The sequence below is a fragment of the Magallana gigas genome, chromosome 3 (assembly GCF_963853765.1).
Source record: "Magallana gigas chromosome 3, xbMagGiga1.1, whole genome shotgun sequence".
Classification (NCBI taxonomy): domain Eukaryota; kingdom Metazoa; phylum Mollusca; class Bivalvia; order Ostreida; family Ostreidae; genus Magallana; species Magallana gigas.
Window position 1 is genome coordinate 45,338,742 of NC_088855.1, and position 19,612 is coordinate 45,358,353.

The 19,612-nt window shown below is 33.4% G+C and overlaps 1 protein-coding gene across 1 annotated transcript in view; it reads left to right on the forward strand.

Moving 5' to 3' along the window:
• The window catches only part of LOC105327842 (ATP-dependent DNA helicase Q4), a 107,185-nt gene extending 88,179 nt beyond the window's left edge, over positions 1-19,006 (forward strand). Inside the window, exons 21-22 of the mRNA XM_011428488.4 lie at positions 10,352-10,499; positions 18,637-19,006. Of these exons, the coding sequence (XP_011426790.3) occupies positions 10,352-10,499; positions 18,637-18,873 (385 nt within the window). The 3' untranslated portion in view covers positions 18,874-19,006. The remainder of the gene's footprint in view (positions 1-10,351; positions 10,500-18,636) is intronic.
• The last annotated feature ends 606 nt before the right edge of the window (positions 19,007-19,612 follow it).

A 19,612-nucleotide genomic window follows, 5' to 3' on the forward strand; every position in this document is an offset into this window, starting at 1 on the left:
AAGCGCACATGTTGACGTGACGGGCATTTTCAGAAATATATATCATACGAAGGACAGGGACGTGTATATATATATATAAGTCCCTGCTCGTACACACTTTCTATCTTTACCGCATGAAGATAAAATAATACATGATTCAGACAGGTATATAGAATATCACAAGTACAGCAGAATTTATAGAAAAGCTATCCCTGTGTTTTCTGGTGTGTATAACTATTACATAACACTTCCTGTCTGTGACAGCCACTGGGCTCTGACCACGTGCGGTGAGAATGTTGAGACACTCACTCACTCTCTCTCTCTCTCTCTCTCTCTCTCTCTCTCTCCAAAATCAAAATATATAAAATTCGAAGAAACTTGAAAATTAAAACTTTCTTAATTTTAACATGGCTAGAGGAATAAATAGGTAATGTATCACATATCGTGTAAATTAGTTTTTTTTACTTATGCACATAAACACACTTCGCATGTTCATATGATTCCTATAATGATTGAAAATTTGCATTCATTCAAACAATCACATTTTTACTATTTTGAAGAGAACAAATACTAAATGATTGTTTATAAAAAATTTACTGTAGCTGTGTTCTCAATTACTATCTCCATTCCTGATTAACCCTGGTTATAGTTATAGTTATTGTTAATTGTATTTTAATTGAGTGTAAAGTGTATCATTAAGAGGTAGTTTCATAGATGTATGTTGTAAACATTGTGTAATGAATACACAGAAGAAATATTTTTAAATTTGAATTGAAAACAAGTTTTCATTTGTTTGAAATTAAATTATTCTATCAAGAAAATTTCGCTGTTTGTAAGAACAGACTATATATTTAGCGGACCCCAAGTCACCCTTTTTGCTTCACCCACCCCGACGGCATCCACCCAAATTCTGTATACACATACCATATACGTAATGTTACGCAATTCCCCTTCTTCTGTTGGTCCATGGACACCACGAAATTTTAACATGTGATGGATTCCCCAGAATATATGATCATTTGTATACCACTGTCGATCACGGGGGTCGAATTGGGTCGCAGCGATAATAAGCGAGTGCATTTTAAAACGTTTTATATCTACGTCTATTTGTTAATCATTAAACAAATTCTTTAAATGTATTTAAGAGAAATGACCAAGTGTAAGGTATGTTTTGAAGGTATTAATTAATTATAAAAGATTGTAAATGAAACGCCAATTAGTATCCCCTTTCCTGAGGCTAAATAAGATATTTTGATGAAATGTTTATTAATTAATCAAATTAATTGATAACTGATAGTTGTCAGCGATGAATGTGCCAAGATTAAATATGTAATGCTATTAAGTATACAAAATTCTGACAGTGTATTAGCACGTTCCTTTTATTTCCCCACTTTTTTAAAATAATAATAAATTGTAACAATCAACTCCATCTATAAAATAAAGGAATATGAATTTAAAAATAATAAAAAATGTAACATCAACTCCGTTTATAAAATAAAGAAATATCAATTAATATTAATTAATTCCCTCAATCATAGTTCCCATATGAGAAGAAATTGGGGGAGGTAACTCGCGTTAAAAACAAGAACAGTTTTCACCTGAGACTGGTTACACAGTACCACGACGGTGTGGACAAGGTGAGAAGCTGTCTCGCGAGGATTCGCGGTTTTACCTGAGTTACCTGTGCTAAACCTTAAAAAATCCTTTTCTCAAAAACAATATGGCCCAAAAGCTACGTATAAAAGCATCCTTATGTTGTGTAGATTCAAATTTGTTCAAATCATGGTCCCTGGGGGTAGGATGGACCACAATTGTGGTCGAATTCTTACATAGGGATATATAGAGAAAATTTTTGAAAATATTCCTCTCAGAAAACATGAGGCCAAAATAGCCTAAAACCTGTGTGGAAGCATCCTTAGGTAGTGTAGATTCAAGTTTGTAGAAATGATGATCACTGATAGTTTCATTGATTTTTTATACATGTTAAGGACCATAATGTTTTTTAATCAAGACTTTTGGTTGAAAAAGTAGTAATGTGGAAATTTTTGATTTGCTTTTATTAAGTAAAAACAATTCAAGAAATAGGAAATAGATAAAATCGTGCAATGAAAGTGCTCTCAACCAGCAGTGTAAAACTGGCAAATAATTGATTCATCTATGCACATGTCCACTAATGAAAATATTGATCCTTATTGTAAGGATTTCTTTCATTTTGTGCAAGTTTGCAAACTAAAATTGGTAAGAGGTTCTTAGTTCTAAAAATGTTAAAATTAAGATATCTTAGAAAAAAATATTGTCTCCTATTAAGGTGTCTGATAAATTTTTAAGATTTTGGTAATACATATACGGTACATAATTATGTACATGTACTACATGTATATTTTATCTTTATACAGAGCACTAAGGACTCAAATATCAATCATATTCTTACTTACCATGATCTAATAATCCATACATAGAAATGGTTATCCTGTGCAGAGTGTCTGTAGATTATCATTGATCCACATTTGTATACTTTGAGGTAATTGGTTGGAATAAGTGATCACTTATCAATTGTGTTTCCCTGTTGGAAGTCCTTGCACTGGTCAGAAATGTTACCAACCTGTGAGGTCTGAATCCCTTATTACAGATCTCTCATAGATTGTTGAAATACATGAAGTGAGAGAGTATAACAAAGAGTTTCTTTCTCACACAAAACAGACCCACTCATCTTAATTTGTTCGGAAAAAAGTGATTGAGGAAGAAAACAAAGTAGTTGAAGGGTCCCAATAGTCTTGAAGAATTGATGCATTGACAAATCAGAATGCCTTGATTTTTTCATGGAAATTCCAAGGAAAGCAGGAGTTCTTACTGCCTTCTTTCCATGCACAGTTATCATTGTTTAAAAATTGGCATAGACACAATTTGTGATCAAATTCTTGATTTTTTTTATTTGCATGAAATATGTATTAAAACAAAGCTTGAGTCTTATATTTGTTTACAAATAATGTTAAGCAAAGAAATTAACAATATTCCTACAATATAAACTTATTCAATGTGTTCATTAATAATATTATCAACATAAGAAAGCAACATTTGCTTGAAACTGATACATGCATATGAAAACAATAACAAGACTGAAGCTTTGTTTGCGAAAAAAGAATTTAAAACTCAGTCTGTATCTTGCTTGTAACTGGAAAATTGACTTTCAAATTTTAATGAAACATTGAAAGGACATGGTGATGCACAAACCCATGATTCAGCAAATATTGAATTTTTACATGATTTCCATATATTTTATATTATCATGTAAAAAGATGAACTTTTAAAAAATTACAGTGTTCTAAAGTACATAAATCAAATAAGAAAGAGAAAAATAGAATTACGCTTTGGGCCAACACAAAAATATTGAGTTTTCCTTTGGCTTCATCGCCACGCAAGCGCAGGGGAATGTAAATACTGCTGCGTGGCATACATCATAAGCCAGAAACCTCTCTTTGAAACACGATGTCTTCAAGAACTAAATGTTTATTAAGATGCATTCTCTATAAATGCATATTTCTAATTACCGCAGATATAGAGTAGCTTCAAATTCAAATTCTTTTACCAGTGTGTCATCCATTGTAATTATTTTTAGACAGAAATTGCAATCTCGTGACACTAATCCAATGTAAAAAAAAAACTTGGTTTGTTTACATGTGCAATTTCCGGATGAGTTTTAATGACTTGTAAATTGATAGGTGATGACTTATGATGTGTGAAACCTTCCGTATGATAAATTTTATGTAGCTCTTTTTAGCTCGCCTGAGCCAAAGGCTCAAGTGAGCTTTTCTGATCACAATTTGTCCGTTGTCTGTCGTTGTCTGTGTTGTTGGCGTTGTCGTCGTCGGCGTTGTAAACTTTTCACATTTTCATCTTCTTCTCAAGAACCACTGGGCAGATTTCAACCAAATTTGGCACAAAGCACCACTAGGTGAAGGGGATTCAAGTTTGTTCAAATGAAGGGCCACGCCCTCTTAAAAGGGGAGATAATTGAGAATTATTGAAAATTTGTTGATATTTTTCAAAAATCTTCTTCTAAAAAACTATTTGGCCTAAAAAGCTTAAACTTGTGTGGAGGCAAAGCTCAAATTAAAATGGGAGCATCCTCAGATAGTGTAGATTCAAGTTTGTTCAAATCATGGTCCCTGTGGGTAGGGTGGGGCCACAATTGGGGGATCAAGTTTTACATAGGAATATATAGAGAAAATCTTTAAAAATCTTCTTCTCAAAAACTATTCGGCCTGAAAAGCTCAAATTAAAATGGACGCATTCTCAGATAGTGTAGATTCAAGTTTGTTCAAATCATGGCCCCTGTGGGTAGGGTGGGGCCACAATAGGGGGATCAAGTTTTACATATGAATATATAGAGAAAATCTTAAAAAATCTTCTTCTCAAAAACTATTCGGCCTGAAAAGCTCAAATTAAAATGGAAGCATCCTCGGGTAGTATAGATTCAATTTTGTTACAATCATGGTCTCCAGGGGTAGGGTGGGGCCACAATGGGGGGATCAAGTTTTACATAGGAATATAAAGAGAAAATCTTAAAAAATCTTCTTCTCAAAAACTTTTAGGCCAGAAAAGCTCAAATTAAAATGGAAGCATCACAGGATGAATGACCATCTTTAAGTCCTCCTTAAAGATAGCTTAAAGGTGTTTAAAGGTAGCTTAAAGATGATCTTTAAGCTACCTTTAAGCTATATGTATTGCTTAAAGGTGGCTTAAAGAAAGCGTAAAGATGGCTTAAAGGCAGCTTAAAGACTATCTTTAAGCCACCTTTTAGCCACCTTTAAGGACAACTTATAGGTCCTTAATGTCCAAACTTCTTTAAGCCACCTTTAAGCCACCTTTAAGCTACCTTTAAGCCACCTTTAGGCCATTAAAAAAAATTTAATTCAATATTGTGCTTAATTTCCAACAAAATGTATTAACTTTATGAAAGAAAAGGTATTAAAACGGTTTTTGTTCTAGAAAGAAAAATGAAAAAAAAAAACACCAAAAAAAACGGCCGCAGTGAGAATTGAACCCGGGACCCTTAGTTTACTAGCATCACCACACATCCTCTGCGCCACGGCAACTTACATATTTATAAGCGTTTTTATATCCTATATATCAGTGGATATTGAATCACTGTATTGAATGTGTTTACTTGAAAAGATTTTGACAAACCATTCAGTTTGTAACAATCAATTATATCTAATTTATAAATTACATGCAGGCATGTATTTAGAATGAAATACGGAACCTGGTCTTCAGTGAACAAAAATATATTATACCTAAATGGAAACCGTTAGGTTCACTATAGTAGGCTTTCTTAGTTAATAAATTTAAACCGAGTAGATATACGTAATTCATCTAATTTATAGCTATAAAAATGTAAGAAAGAAAATGAAATCATTTCTTTTATTAAATGCATTGATACTATTAGGGTATTTGTTCAATTTCCCGCAATTTCCCGGTTTTCATGATCGCGGCGCCGTTCCAATATGTTTAAATATTTACATGTAATTGTATGTACATGATTTTTAAACTATCAATTCTATAACAAACAAAATTACCAATTACCGGTGACGTATTTACTGCATGTGGCAATTGCAAATGACTTGTACATACAATTGTATGATGTGCCAGGCCGGGTATATTTGACATATTTACCCTTATACATATATTTAAATAATCAACCCCTATTTATGATCACCGGTACATTAATTAATTAGCCTCAAGATTTTACTCTTCCATACATGTATCGTTAATTTGTAGACGTAACATATTTAAAACCCAGAGCTAGGAAATAATACTTTGAAAATGAATTACAAATGTAAATTGACTTTTATTCACTAGACTTATCGTATACTCGTACATACTAAGATTCAACGCAATTAAAAACTCTGACGTGCACCTGGGCACACGACACACCTGTTGTGTATATCTTGTATATTCTGTGTTAGTTCCAGGGGTTTTCTTAAGTTGGACAAACAATAGACTCTAATTAGATATACACAAACGAACAAAACTATGTCTACACAAACAAAGCAGTAATATCCTGCCCGATATAACAAAGGCAGTTGAGAGTCTTTTCATCTTTAACATGTATCTAGCAGATCTAGAGTTAGAAATAATGAAAATTGAAAAAAAAAATACAAACCTTAAACCGATTAACAAATTAAATCATGCATTTTTGGTTCATTATCTTTATTTTGTTTAATAACCAGATGAACTGAGAGAGAGAGAGAGAGAGAGAGAGAGAGAGAGAGAGAGAGAGAGAGAGAGAGAGAGATTTTTTTCACCGATTAATTTATAACAGGAAACAAACATACTTTAATTAGTTTTATGCACATATTAAGATACAGAGACTGCGCTCATCCCTACAATAATTTTGAAACCCCCAAAAAATTATAAAGAATTTTATAATGGCAATCTGTGTCCATCGGAGCGGTGCTGATGATAGCGATCTGTGTTTAATGGAGCGACGATTAAAACCGCCTGGAACCTCCCCCCCCCCCCCCCCCCCCCCTTCCTTGCAAATTATATTATCACTCGGATGACCCCCTCCCATCTCTATAAAAGAGCTTTTGCATTTAATATATGTTTTTATTGTTCAGCTTGATCAATATTGACTTAAAGGCCACTTAAAGACAGTGTAAAAGCAGTGTAAAGAGAGTGTAAATGCCACTTAAAGATGCTTAAAGGTGGCTTAAAGGTGGCTTAAAGGTAGCTTAAAGAAGTTTGGACATTAAGGACCTATAAGCACTTGCTTAAAGGTGACTTAAAGGCGGCTTAAAGGTTGTATAGCCTTTAAGCTCCTTTAAGTCACCTTTAAGCCACCTTTAAGGACTTGCTTAAAGATGGTTTTTCGCCCTGTGCATCCTCAGGTAGTGTAGATTCAAGTTTGTTCAAATCATAGTCCCTGGGGGTAGGAAGGGGCTACAATAGGGGGGATCAAGATTTACATAGGAATATATAGAGAAAATCTTGAAAAATCTTCTTCTCTAAAACTATTAGGCCAGGAAAGCTCAAATTTGAGTGAAAGCATCCTCAGATAGTGTAGATTCAAGTTTGTTCAAATCATGGTCCCTGGGGGTAGGGTGGGGCCACAATGGGGGGATCAAGTTTTACATAGGAATATATAGAGAAAATCTTGAAAAATCTTCTCAAAAACTATTAGGCCAGGAAAGCTCAAATTTGAGTGGAAGCATCCTCAGGTAGTGTAGATTCAAGTTTGTTCAAATCATGGTCCCGGAGGGTAGGGTTGGGCCACAATTAGGGGATAAATTTTTAGACAGGAATATTTAGAGAAAATCTTTATAAAAATTTCTTTTAAAAACTATTTGGCCAAGAAAGCTAAAATTGGCATGTAACCATCCTCAGATAATGTTGATTCAAGTTTGTTCAAATCATGGTCCCTGGGGGTAGGGTGGGGCTACAATGGGGGATAAATTTTTATATATAGAGAAAATCTTTAAAAATCTTCTTCTCAAAACCATTAGGCCAGGAAAGCCCAAATTTGAGTGGAAGCATTCCCAGATCGTATAGATTCAAGTTTGTTTAAATAATAGTCAAGGGGTATGGTGAGGCCACAATGGGGAATGAATGTTTACATAGGAATATATAGAGAAAATCTTTAAAAATCTTCTTTTTAAAGACTATTTGGCCAGAAAAAAGCTTAAACTTGTGTAGAGGCATCCTCGGGTAGTGTAAATTCAGGTTTGCAAGATAGTCCCTAGTGATAGGGTGGGGCCGTGATGGCGGTTTGAATTTTTACATAGAAATATATAGAGAAAATCTTTAAAAATATTCTGTGAAAGTGTTTTTGGTCCAAAACTCAGTACTTAGTGTGAAAGCACAGGTTATGCAGATTTAAGTTGGATGAAACCATGATTCCCTAGAGAAAAGTGGGGCCACGAAATTGGGGGGGGGGGGGGGGGGGGGAATCTTCTTACATGTACAACAACAAAAAGGGCTTGGTGCTTACCAAAAAAAGGGGTGGATAAAAATTGGCAGATTTTCAGGTTTTTTTAGCAAGATCTATTGTACTTAGTTGTCAAGATATTTTGATACTGTAATGCTAATTTGATCAGAATTAAGGCAATTGTTGCTCAGGTGAGCGATGTGACCCCTGGGCCTCTTGTTATTTCTGTTGTCATAATCAAAAAGTAAAACATCTATTTTGAGTCACCATGCCACTTTAAAGATACCTACAGGTATATTAACCATTCTTGGCATAAAAAATAAAAAAATTGGGAATTTTGAGCTCAAATTGTGTCTAGGCCCCTTTGAATAAAGTAGAATATAACTTTTAATTTAACCTAATGATTTTTTTTTAGGAAAATTGTAAAGCCAACATGTCAGATAACAACATGAAAATATTATGTCAATCAGGTCATTTTTCAACTATTTTCATTGGATTATACATCAGACCTAAGTGGCTCACTTCACCTTGAAATAGTTTCTTAAATCAGCAGAAACTATCTGATAATATTTACACTAGGTGAATATTTCCCGTAATGTTTGCATTGGAAATTTGTGATGTTCAGTTTTTAAACGTATTATAGATGCATAAAATTGACATCAAGAAATTAAAAACGATAATCTTTAAAAAATGCCTCATTATTGAATATATATTGAATTGAGTATCTAATAAACTTTAGAACAAATTGATTAACTTTTTTTAAAGAAATTGTACATGAAAATCATGAAAACCCTTTTTTTAATGGCCTGACTTGATAAAGAATGCACAAAAAAATTTTGGGAGTTTCGTCTGCTAAACAATTCTATTTTCTCAGTTAGGTCAATCATTTCTCATTTCTTGGAAAGAATATAAAAGTTAGTTGAATTTTTGTGATTGTACAGCAACTTGTTAATTAAACAATCAATCAAGTCAATTGATCATTTAAAATTGATCATTTGAAAGAGTAAGTGCTTGCTTTTCAGATGATTAATATTTTTAGTGACTAGACAACATTCAAATGTCACAGCTACGGTACTTAAGAAGGAACATCATTATGTAACAGTCAGCATAATAATCACACTAGTTTTGTGCATGTACCATGCCTAAATAGTAGTCAGCGTCTTGATTCATAGTGCAAGAGCCAGGCTTGTGCTCTATGTATCAAACCCTGACTACTATTAAGGCATAGTGCATGCACTTCTCAATACTTTTATATGAATATTATATTGTATTATTAAAGCAATAAATTGTTTTCTTTGGTGATGCATACAGGATGTGAAAGTGGCGACATTGCAGAAAAAATGGGTTATGTAAATTTTTTCTGCACCAATTCCTACCTTCATTACCTGGGTAAATTGTCAAAGAAAGCATTTTATTGTTTATAAGTACATTTTTTTTAACATATTGATAAAGTGATTGTAAAAAGTAAGTAAAATTTGAGTCTGACATCATCAGAATTATTTTGTGCAGTTTGTGATTTTTCTAAATAGGCCGATAAAGATTTTGACCAATATTGTATAGTATATTTTATCAATAAATATTGTATCATGCTAATAATACAGTATGACATTTACATACAATATGATGCAATATTGTATCATATGATATTATAAGATATTGTGTTTTACCACACTTCATTATACAATTTTTTTTACAAGGATCATTAACTATGATTTTCATATCATATGATGATTAACGGTGGTCTCATATAGGTGGTGCCTAATCTCAGTGAGATGAAATTTACAGAGATTAATGATGGCAATAATCATGATAAACAAACATGTATCATTTAACTTTACAAAATCTAGTAATTTGATTGATTTAATGCTACATTGCCTTTTACAATTAGCTTTAATAATAATGATAGTGATTAGATAAGATAACCTCCCCCTTCCTTAGATGCTAAACATAAAGTAATCAGAGATACAGAGCTCTGAGGTTTGTTGTATCAATTTAAACAAATCTTTCAATAATTTTAGAATTCACTCTTAAAGTACAAAAATAGAGATGTTTCTCAATTTTTGATAAATTTCCTTGAAATATTTATTCCTTATTTGCATCTAAACATTTTTATGCCAAGCAATTCAGCTAGGGTATATTACCAGGCTAATTTTGGAGTTAGAATATTTTGGATTTTCCTAATTGTAGCATGCAAAATGCAATTGAATGCCTTTAAATAAAGTCAAAGTTTTTATTTCCCACTGAAACTATATATGTTAATTTATATATTTCTTGGAGAAGTGTTACATGTATCCCAATTTTCACAAAAACTGTCAATTTTAACAGAGAGTTAATTGTAGTGTCTAATTAATTTCTAAACAACCCTAAGCTTCTATATTAAATGATATACAAAGATCCCCAGAATATAATGTTTCATCCATAAAATTGTTCTATTTTTCCATTTAGTGTATCACACAAGAACTTTTGGATGTGTGCAGACACCTTAGATGAAAAGAAAAATGATAAATTGAAAAAAATCATTGATGATTACTTCGAAAAACAAGAGATTCTGACTGAGTTCAAACAGAGAGAAGAAGGCCAAGATGAAAAACAGGTATAATTCTACTGTTGAGGTGGCTCAACACACCAGTGCATTATTTGATGGAACGTTAAGTTTTTGAAAAAGGAATGTGAATAAATCAGGCCAAAATCGGCCTTCATTTATTTTAAATGAATTTTTTTAACTTTTAAAAAAACCCTGGAAACATCGTTTCAGCTGCAAACAGGATAATTTAGTGCAAAAATTTGGTATCAATTTATGCATGATACCATTATGTATAAATACATACATGTATCAATGATGGCCAAATAAATTTTTCAATATTTAAAAAAAAATTATTAATAAAAACGAAAGTCAAGAATTGTAGACTTTTTTTTTAAAAAGTCTACAATTCAACTGTCACTCGCATTAAACAAATGCTATACAATCATATTTCATCAAGAAATTGGAATGAAATAGTGAAATTCAAGAAAAATTTGATACTTAAGATTAGATGAACCAATCCCAATTGAAATTGAACTGATCCTGAACAAAATCATATTAACTTGGAACATTTCACAATTTTGCAAAAATTCTTAGGTTGTTTTGCTGTAAAATTGTCTGTTGTTTTACTGATCTTATAATGCATATTAATTACTCTTAGTAAAATGCAGTGTTTTTGTTAAAACTCAATTTTATAACATTCTGATTGGGATGAGTATTTTTCAATCAAAATTGGCTCAAATGTTATAAATTGCAAATTTTCTCAAATTTTGCATTTTCGTTTTAATTTCTCTATAAAATATTAATTTTTGTTTAGAGCTTTTTGTGAATATTTGTTATTCTATAGATTTTGTCCATTGATTTAATAGGTATAGAGAATAACGATTCTAATTTTCAAAAATAAAAAAAAAATAAATAAAAAACTTGACTAAACCATTTTTGGAATGTTTTTATTTTAATCATGTTACACATCAATTAAGACCAAGTTTTAAGCTCTGAAATACTCTTGTTTGCAGTCAAGACAATTTTTCCCAATTCACTGAAAGAAATAAAAAAAAAAAAAATTCATAAAATAACTGAAAGCTGATATTGGTCTCTGTTTTCAAAAATTATCATAATTAAAGATTCTTTGTTGGTCCATCAAATAAATTTTAGTGTGTCGAGGAACCTTAAATTAAGCTTATATACCATAGTATACATTAGTTGTGTACTTTAGGGCCTCTGATTTCTGGTTGCTAAGAGGTACATGACTTTTATCTTTATTCATTGTGGAGAAACATGTAAAAGAATATAAAGATAACTGTAATGTATTCAAAGTTTGAGAGGAAAAACAATGATTTAAATTTTTTTACAGATTGATTATGCACACTCTGTCCATTTTGATTAACCATTTAAATTGGCTGTAACATATTAGACTATCAATGGAAAAAAGATTTTTTGTCGGTGATAAAATTCAAGGTCAAAACTCTCAAAACAAGGATTAATTAGCATATGCTCTTTTCATAAGAATCACTTCTTTTGTGAGAAAGAAGATAAACAGGGTATCAGGTGTGCATTAGAAGGTTATATCAATGAAGAGGCAACTGATAACGGGCAAACTTGATTAAAATAGGCTATGTTATTGCATTGTATTACCTGCTGGAGAGGTTGATGATTCAATATTTACATCCACTGGACATTTGATCCTATTAATTGTGAAGATGATAGGTATTACTGCTGCTCAACAGATTCACACCTCAATCTAATCAGTTTTGTGTTAAAATCTTTTAATCAAGCCAAGGTAACATTTAAGACTTTGTTTTCACATGAAACAAAGCAGTCAAACATTGAAAGTTCTTAAAACATATTGATTATCAGTAATGCAAAATTTCATTTATAAGACACAGCAATAAATAACATGAAATTTGCTGAAAGAGGTAAAAACATCTGTACAATTTATTGACATGCTAAACTGTAAATTGCCAAGAAAAGCAAGAGTTAATAGTATGCATGTATCAAATGAAAGGGGTCACCTATCCCAAGCCAGTTTTAAGCAAATTGTCTACATTTGAATGTACATTTTTCATTGACTTTTGATTTATAACCCTCTGATGCAGGTATGTATTTGCTTCTATTATTCATACATAATCTATTATTTAATTAAACATAGTCATTTCTGTTGTAAACTATGACAAGTTAAAAGTTTATACAATGTAGACCTAATCTAGGATACTCTTTATCCTAACAATCAGAGAATTTCTTCCTTAGGACTAAATAATTTTAAGATCACCTTGTTATACTTACTGCACCAGAGGCGGTATCTGGTTTCATTTTTAGCTCACCGAGCTGAAAGCTCAAGTGAGCTATTCTGATCACATTTTGTCTGTTGTCCGTCTGTCTGTAAACTTTTCACATTTTCAACATCTTCTCAAGAACCACTGGGCCAATTTTAACCAAACTTGACACAAAGCATCCTTAGCCTAAGGGGATTCAAAGTTGTGAAAATTAAGGACCATGCCCTTTTGCAAAGGGAGATAATTAGGAATTTACGAAAAAAATTTCGAGAAATTTTCAATAATCTTCTTCTCATGAACAATAAGACCAGGAAAGCTGAAACTTATGTGAAAGCATCCTCAGGTAGTGTAGATTCAATTTTGTGAAAATCATGACCCCCGGGGGTAGGGTGGGGCCACAATGGGGGGTCGAAGTTTAACATAGGAATGTATAGAGTAAATCTTTAAAAATCTTCTCAGAAACTAATCAGCCAGGAAAGCTGAAACTTGTGTGGAAGCATCCTCAGGTAATGTAGATTCGAATTTGTGAAAATCATGACCCTGGGGGTAGGGTGGGGCCACAATGGGGGGTTGAAGTTTAACATAGGAATATATAGAGTAAATTTTTAAAAATCTTCTTCTCAGAAACTAATCAGCCATGAAAGCTGAAACTTGTGTGGAAGCAACCTCAGGTAATGTAGATTCAAAGTTGTGAAAATTAAGGACCATGCCCTTTTGCAAAGGGAGATAATTAGGAATTTACGAAAAAAATTTCGAGAAATTTTCAATAATCTTCTTCTCATGAACAATAAGACCAGGGAAGCTGAAACTTATGTGAAAGCATCCTCAGGTAGTGTAGATTCAATTTTGTGAAAATCATGACCCCCGGGGGTAGGGTGGGGCCACAATGGGGGGTCGAAGTTTAACATAGGAATGTACAGAGTAAATCTTTAAAAATCGTCTCAGAAACTAATCAGCCAGGAAAGCTGAAACTTGTGTGGAAGCATCCTCAGGTAATGTAGATTCGAATTTGTGAAAATCATGACCCTGGGGGTAGGGTGGGGCCACAATGGGGGGTTCAAGTTTAACATAGGAATATATAGAGTAAATTTTTAAAAATCTTCTTCTCAGAAACTAATCAGCCAGGAAAGCTGAAACTTGTGTGGAAGCAACCTCAGGTACTGTAGATTCAAAGTTGTGAAAATCATGACCCCCGGGGGTAGGTTGGGGCCACAATGGGGGCTTGAAGTTTAACATAGGAATATATAGAGTAAATCTTTAAAAATCTTCTTCTCAGAAACTAATCAGCCAGGAAAGCTGAAACTTGTGTGGAAGCATTCTCAGGTAGTGTAGATTCAAAGTTGTGAAAATCATGACCCCTGGGTGTAGGGTGGGGCCACAATGGGGGGTCGAAGTTTAACATAGGAATATATAGAGTAAATCTTTAAAAATCTTCTTCTCAGAAACTAATCAGCCAGGAAAGCTGACACTTGTGTGAAAGCATCCTCTGGTAGTGTAGATTCAAAGTTGTGAAAATCATGACCCCCGGGGATAGGGTGGGGCCACAATGGGGGGACGAACTTTTACATAGGTATATACAGAGTAAATGTTTAAAAATCTTCTCATGAACCATAAGATCAGGAAAGCTGAAACTTGTGTGGAAGCATCCTCAGGTAGTGTAGATACAATGTTGTGAAAATCATGACCCCCGGGGGTAGGATGGGGCCACAATGTGTGTGGGGGGGGGGTCAAACTTTTACATAGGAATATATAGAGTAAATATTTAAAAATCTTCTTCTCAGAAACTAATCAGCCAGGAAAACTGAAACTTGTGTGGAAGCATCTTCAGGTAGTGTAGATACAAAGTTGTGAAAATTATGTCCCCCGGGGATTGGATGGGTCCAAAATTGGGGGTTGAAGTTTAACATAGGAATATATAGAGTTAATCTTTAAAAATCTTCTTCTCAGACACTAATCAGCCAGGAAAGCTGAAACTTGTGTGGAAGGTAGCGTAGATACAAAGTTGTGAAAATCATGACCCCTGGGGGTAGGGTGGGGCCACAATGGGGGGTCGAAGTTTAACACATGAATACATATATAGAGTAAATTTTTAAAAATCTTCTTCTCAGAAACTAATCAGCCAGATGATTCTTTATAATTGTTAAGACTTTGGCCCCAGGACAATTCTTTGGCTTTACAAGAAGGTTTAGAGTTTGATGTAGGTTTATATCCCACATATAAACTATTGTTAAGGATCTTTTTGAGAACTGCAATACTCAACATATGATATGACTATAAAATCATCCTGTTAGAAAAGGGACTAATGATTATAAACATAAGAATATCCAGGGGAAAAATTATTTATACAGGATCTACATGTATTATTGTACATTGTCCATATAGTTTATATTAATTATGACCCCATTAAGCTGATTTTATTATACCTATTGTTCCTCAGGTGAGCGATGTGGCCCATGGACCTCTTGTTTTGAGGTCTCATCAAACTTATAACTGGTCCTAATTTGTGCATCTGCAGAGAAATATTTAAGCACTGATTACTTAAGTAGTGAGATTTAACTTTTGAATATAACAATATATGAATTCTTAGTAGACAAAATTTAATATCTTTTATCATATTATATACGTATGGTAGTTTGAATGGTAGATGTCCGATGTTCTATAATTGGTTATTTGATTTAGCTCTGATTGGCTCAAATCCAACATTCTAGAAAAAATAAAGGTTATTATAATATTCACCTGCACCTGACCAAAGAGGTGAATATAACATTTGATTTTTCCATTTTGGACAAAAAATAGATTAAGATTTCCAAAATGCTATGATTGGTTATCATTCTTGTTGTCCAATGAAATTCCGCGTTTCTAAATTTGTTCTGCTACATGTATGACTTAAAGCGACATGGTCACGATTTTGGTAAAAAATTATCTTTTCGATTTTAATGTTTACAATGCTTTCGTAAGGCATTTTTAACAGGTACCCATTTTGAATGTTAAAGTGAAAATTCCAGTTTTTGACCTAAAATGAATGTGTTGAACGTTAGAAATTATCTATCTATGCTTAAAACGAATTTGAAGATAGAGAAATCAGCTTAAAAAAGATTTTTTACAGGCATATTGAACCTATGTTAACAAAAAAGGGCACGAGCCTTGTTTATGTGACAAAGATTTGTGAGCCCTGTATCTTGCTTATAACTCTACGACTGACTCTCAAATTTCATTTGATCATTAAAATGCATTTCCTAATCATTGTAAATAATAAACACAGAAAAATGGAATTTGACCAAAATCGTGACCATGCCCCATTAACCTAAGTTAATATGACGAGTTTTTTCTTCGCTTGATAACATGGCTGTTTCAGATTGTCACTGAACCATATCATAAAACAATTATTGGTCTATTTTTCGATCTTTGCAATAATTTATTTTCAAATTAGAATATTCATGTCACCCTTTGGGCTGGTTGAAAATGTACTTTTCATGTAGCTAAACGATCTTATTGACCTAAAAAAAAAACCCCAATGATTGTATAATATGCCTGGATCCGGAAAAAATAGCTACTCAGGTTACCAATAAAATGCGCCTCTTTTTAAACCTGTATTTTCATGTGACCAGCCTTTTGAGGTGAAAAAGGAGGTATGAATATTTAAAAGGAAAAAAAACCCAGTATTTATTAAGCTTGTGTAAAGAAAAGCTCCAGTTCCAGCTGTCAAGTACATAGGAGAAATTGTTCATGATGAAATGACAGTAAATCCTGTCTCATTTATTTCTATATACTGAACAGAAAAAGAAGTATATACTTAAACATTTTTTTTACTTTGATAAAAAAAAAAGAACTTTCAAAAAAATGTCCTGTATAAGCTAGAGTCTATTGTGATAAAATAATCATGATTATTCAAGTGTAACATTTTTTATCAGTCAATGAGTACAATGGGTAGAAGCCCATGCTCCAGAAAGACTGACTTCATGTACTCCTGCAATTCTTGACAAAGAAAATCCTGGTCTTTAGTTTTGAAAGAAAATCTGAAATTTGGTAAAATTTCAACGTTTTTTTTTAATGCCCGAATATTTAAAGTAAGCGTGAACGTTTCATAGAGATCCTCCAAGCGGGCATGTCCCAAAACGCTGTTGCAGAGACGGTCAGAACAACTCAGAAGACCATTAACCTACTCTGAAGACGTTTCCAAACCGCTGGATCTACTGCAGACCAGCCCCGCACTGGAAGACCTAGACTTACCGCCCCTAAGAAGACCATTTAATCTGTTTGCTCCACCTGCGAAACAGATTTTTAACTGCGCTAGATACTGTTGAAGTGCTTTAGGAGGAAGGATTAGTCTTCAGACAGTGCGAAACCGACTGAAGCATTGCGGTTTGAAAGCCTGATACCATACAAAGGAAAGAACTAACAGATCAGCACAAGGGTACTCTTTAGTGATGAGTCTCGCTTTAGTTTAAAATTTGCTGACGGAAGAACCCGTATTTGGAGGAGACATTGAGAGCGTTTTGCTGGTTACTGTGTGACAGAAGTAGATTTAGGGAAGCTAGTGTTATACTTTTGGGGAGAAATTGTAGAGGAACCGCACAAGACTTGTGTAGTGAACGGTACCCTGACAGCCCGAAGATAATGCAGAGATAAATTCTCTCCCCAGTTGTACTGCCATACCTAGGCACCAGTGGTCCTGGTTTAACATTCCAGCACACGGCAAAGCAACAAGAGTTTTCCTGCCAAAACTAAAAGGATATTATAGACAGGCCCTCAAAATCTTCTGATTTCTCGCCGATTGAACATGTTCAGGATGAGTTAGGAGAGTAAGGATGCGTAAAACCCAGCCACAGAATCTCTTGCCACTGGCGACATCCTAGAAGTGGAATGGAATAATGTCCTGTGATACATAAATTAGACGATAGGTATCTTCTATGCGTTACGAATGTCTGGCATTACTGAATGCAGGCGGTTGTCACGCAAGGCACCAACATCCAATTTAATCCCAAAAAGAACTGCTCAAAGCCAATGTTTGTTCATTGAATTGACTTTTAAAAAAAAATATATTCTCAAACAATTATTACTTAAGTACTTCTTATTTTTATTACTACCAAATGTTTTGATTCTAAAACTTTTAATAAATTGACAACAACTTATTCTGACTAAATATTTTTTCAATATATATTGAGGTGAAAGTGAGGGCAATATCTGTAGAAAACGCAGTCTTCTGTTGAATATTTTAATCTTCTATACAGGAGAATTGGTTTGGTACTGGTAAATTTGAAAACCAACGGTTAATATCACAACCAGAAGAGCAAAATAGTAAAATAATAACTGTTCATGAAATGAGCATTAAACCTCAGAAACTCTTTCTTTTAAAAGTTATTTTCCCCTTTAAAATCTACTTTTGAAGTCCTGACAATTCAATAAGTTTTCAATAGAGAAAACGATTTTCAGACATGACTATGGTAACGATACACCAGTGGATACTAGTATTGCTCAACACTATTCACTTCTTTAGTATTACAATTTTTTAAATAAATAATTTATTTTAACAAAAACTGTTTGATATGCAGTGAATTCAGCAATATTATCATTTTTGCTTTAGATTTGAATTTCTGACATGAATCCTAATTATTGTGTGGTGTTGAACAGAATTCCGATTATGTTGTTGTATTTTAAAGCCTTTGTTTTAAGATAACGAAAACTTATCAATGCAGGCATGCAGAAAAACACTTATTGCTGTTGTTTTTATTAACTATCAGGAAAATACAGCAATTTGCCGGCAAAATGGCAATTGCAAATGCAAGATCTTTCTGAATTTAGATGATAATTTTTCAAAGAACCAGACAATTCAGCGTCCTTGGTTCACAGCAGGTCCTAGTTTTGTATCAATTTACTTTAAACCATTACTCTCCGGCATTTAAACTGATCCATCTTTTGTCTTCATTTCATTTCAGCCTTCACCGCAAGAGGTTTCTCAAGCCGTTGCAGACATTCGGCAGCTAATAAGTCTCCATGGCCATGAACACAGATTTAATGGCAGGGCCATAGCACGCATTTTCCACGGCATCAGCAGTCCATGTTTCCCCGCTCAAACATGGGGACGTGCTAGGCGGTTCTGGAGAAGCAATATGAACCTTGACTTCAACTTTCTTGTCAAACTTGCTGTGCAAGAAATTATCAAACTAAGGTGAATGAAAGGTTCCCCAGAAATGTGATTTGTATTTGATCTCCGTTTTTGCACGCAAAATGTAAGACATTTTCTGCCATTGTTTTGATTTCCTTGCTTAATAAGAATAAATATTTTATAATAATCCATGAATTTAACTTTACTTGGTTTTTGTCATTGCCATTCCAACGTTTTGGTTTTTGGTTTTTTTTCGGGGGGGGGGGGGGGGGGTCATTTCACCTTTGTTGATGAGAGAGAGATTTTTGGAACAGAGTAGTTGAAAAACGGAAAACAGGTTTTATCAATTGAGTGCACATTTTTTAATCATTATAGATTTCAGATGTAGTGAATTTAGATATTAATTTAAATTACATCATAATTAAGATACTTTCGCGGGTTTGGCAAAATTTACAATATTTAACCAAAAAACGCGTTTTAAATTTTTTTGGTAAAATAAACAGTTTAAAAATCCCCAGAAAGATTTGTAGTGATCCCTCTAAACCCTACGCCAAGCTGTTAGGTGACAAGTTTGGGAAATAACTATTTATAAAATTACACTTGATATTATTGGGTTCTTTTTTTCGATAATAAATACGTCACAACATGGAGGTGTCCATTGCCACCATAATGTGACAAACATAATTGTAAACTTCTACTGCTTTAAAGGCACATGTATATTGAAACAAGTTGTTCAGCTTGAGTGCATATCTGAAAGAATATACAGGGACTCAATTTATTCCCTATGCAGAAGTCAGATATACTTT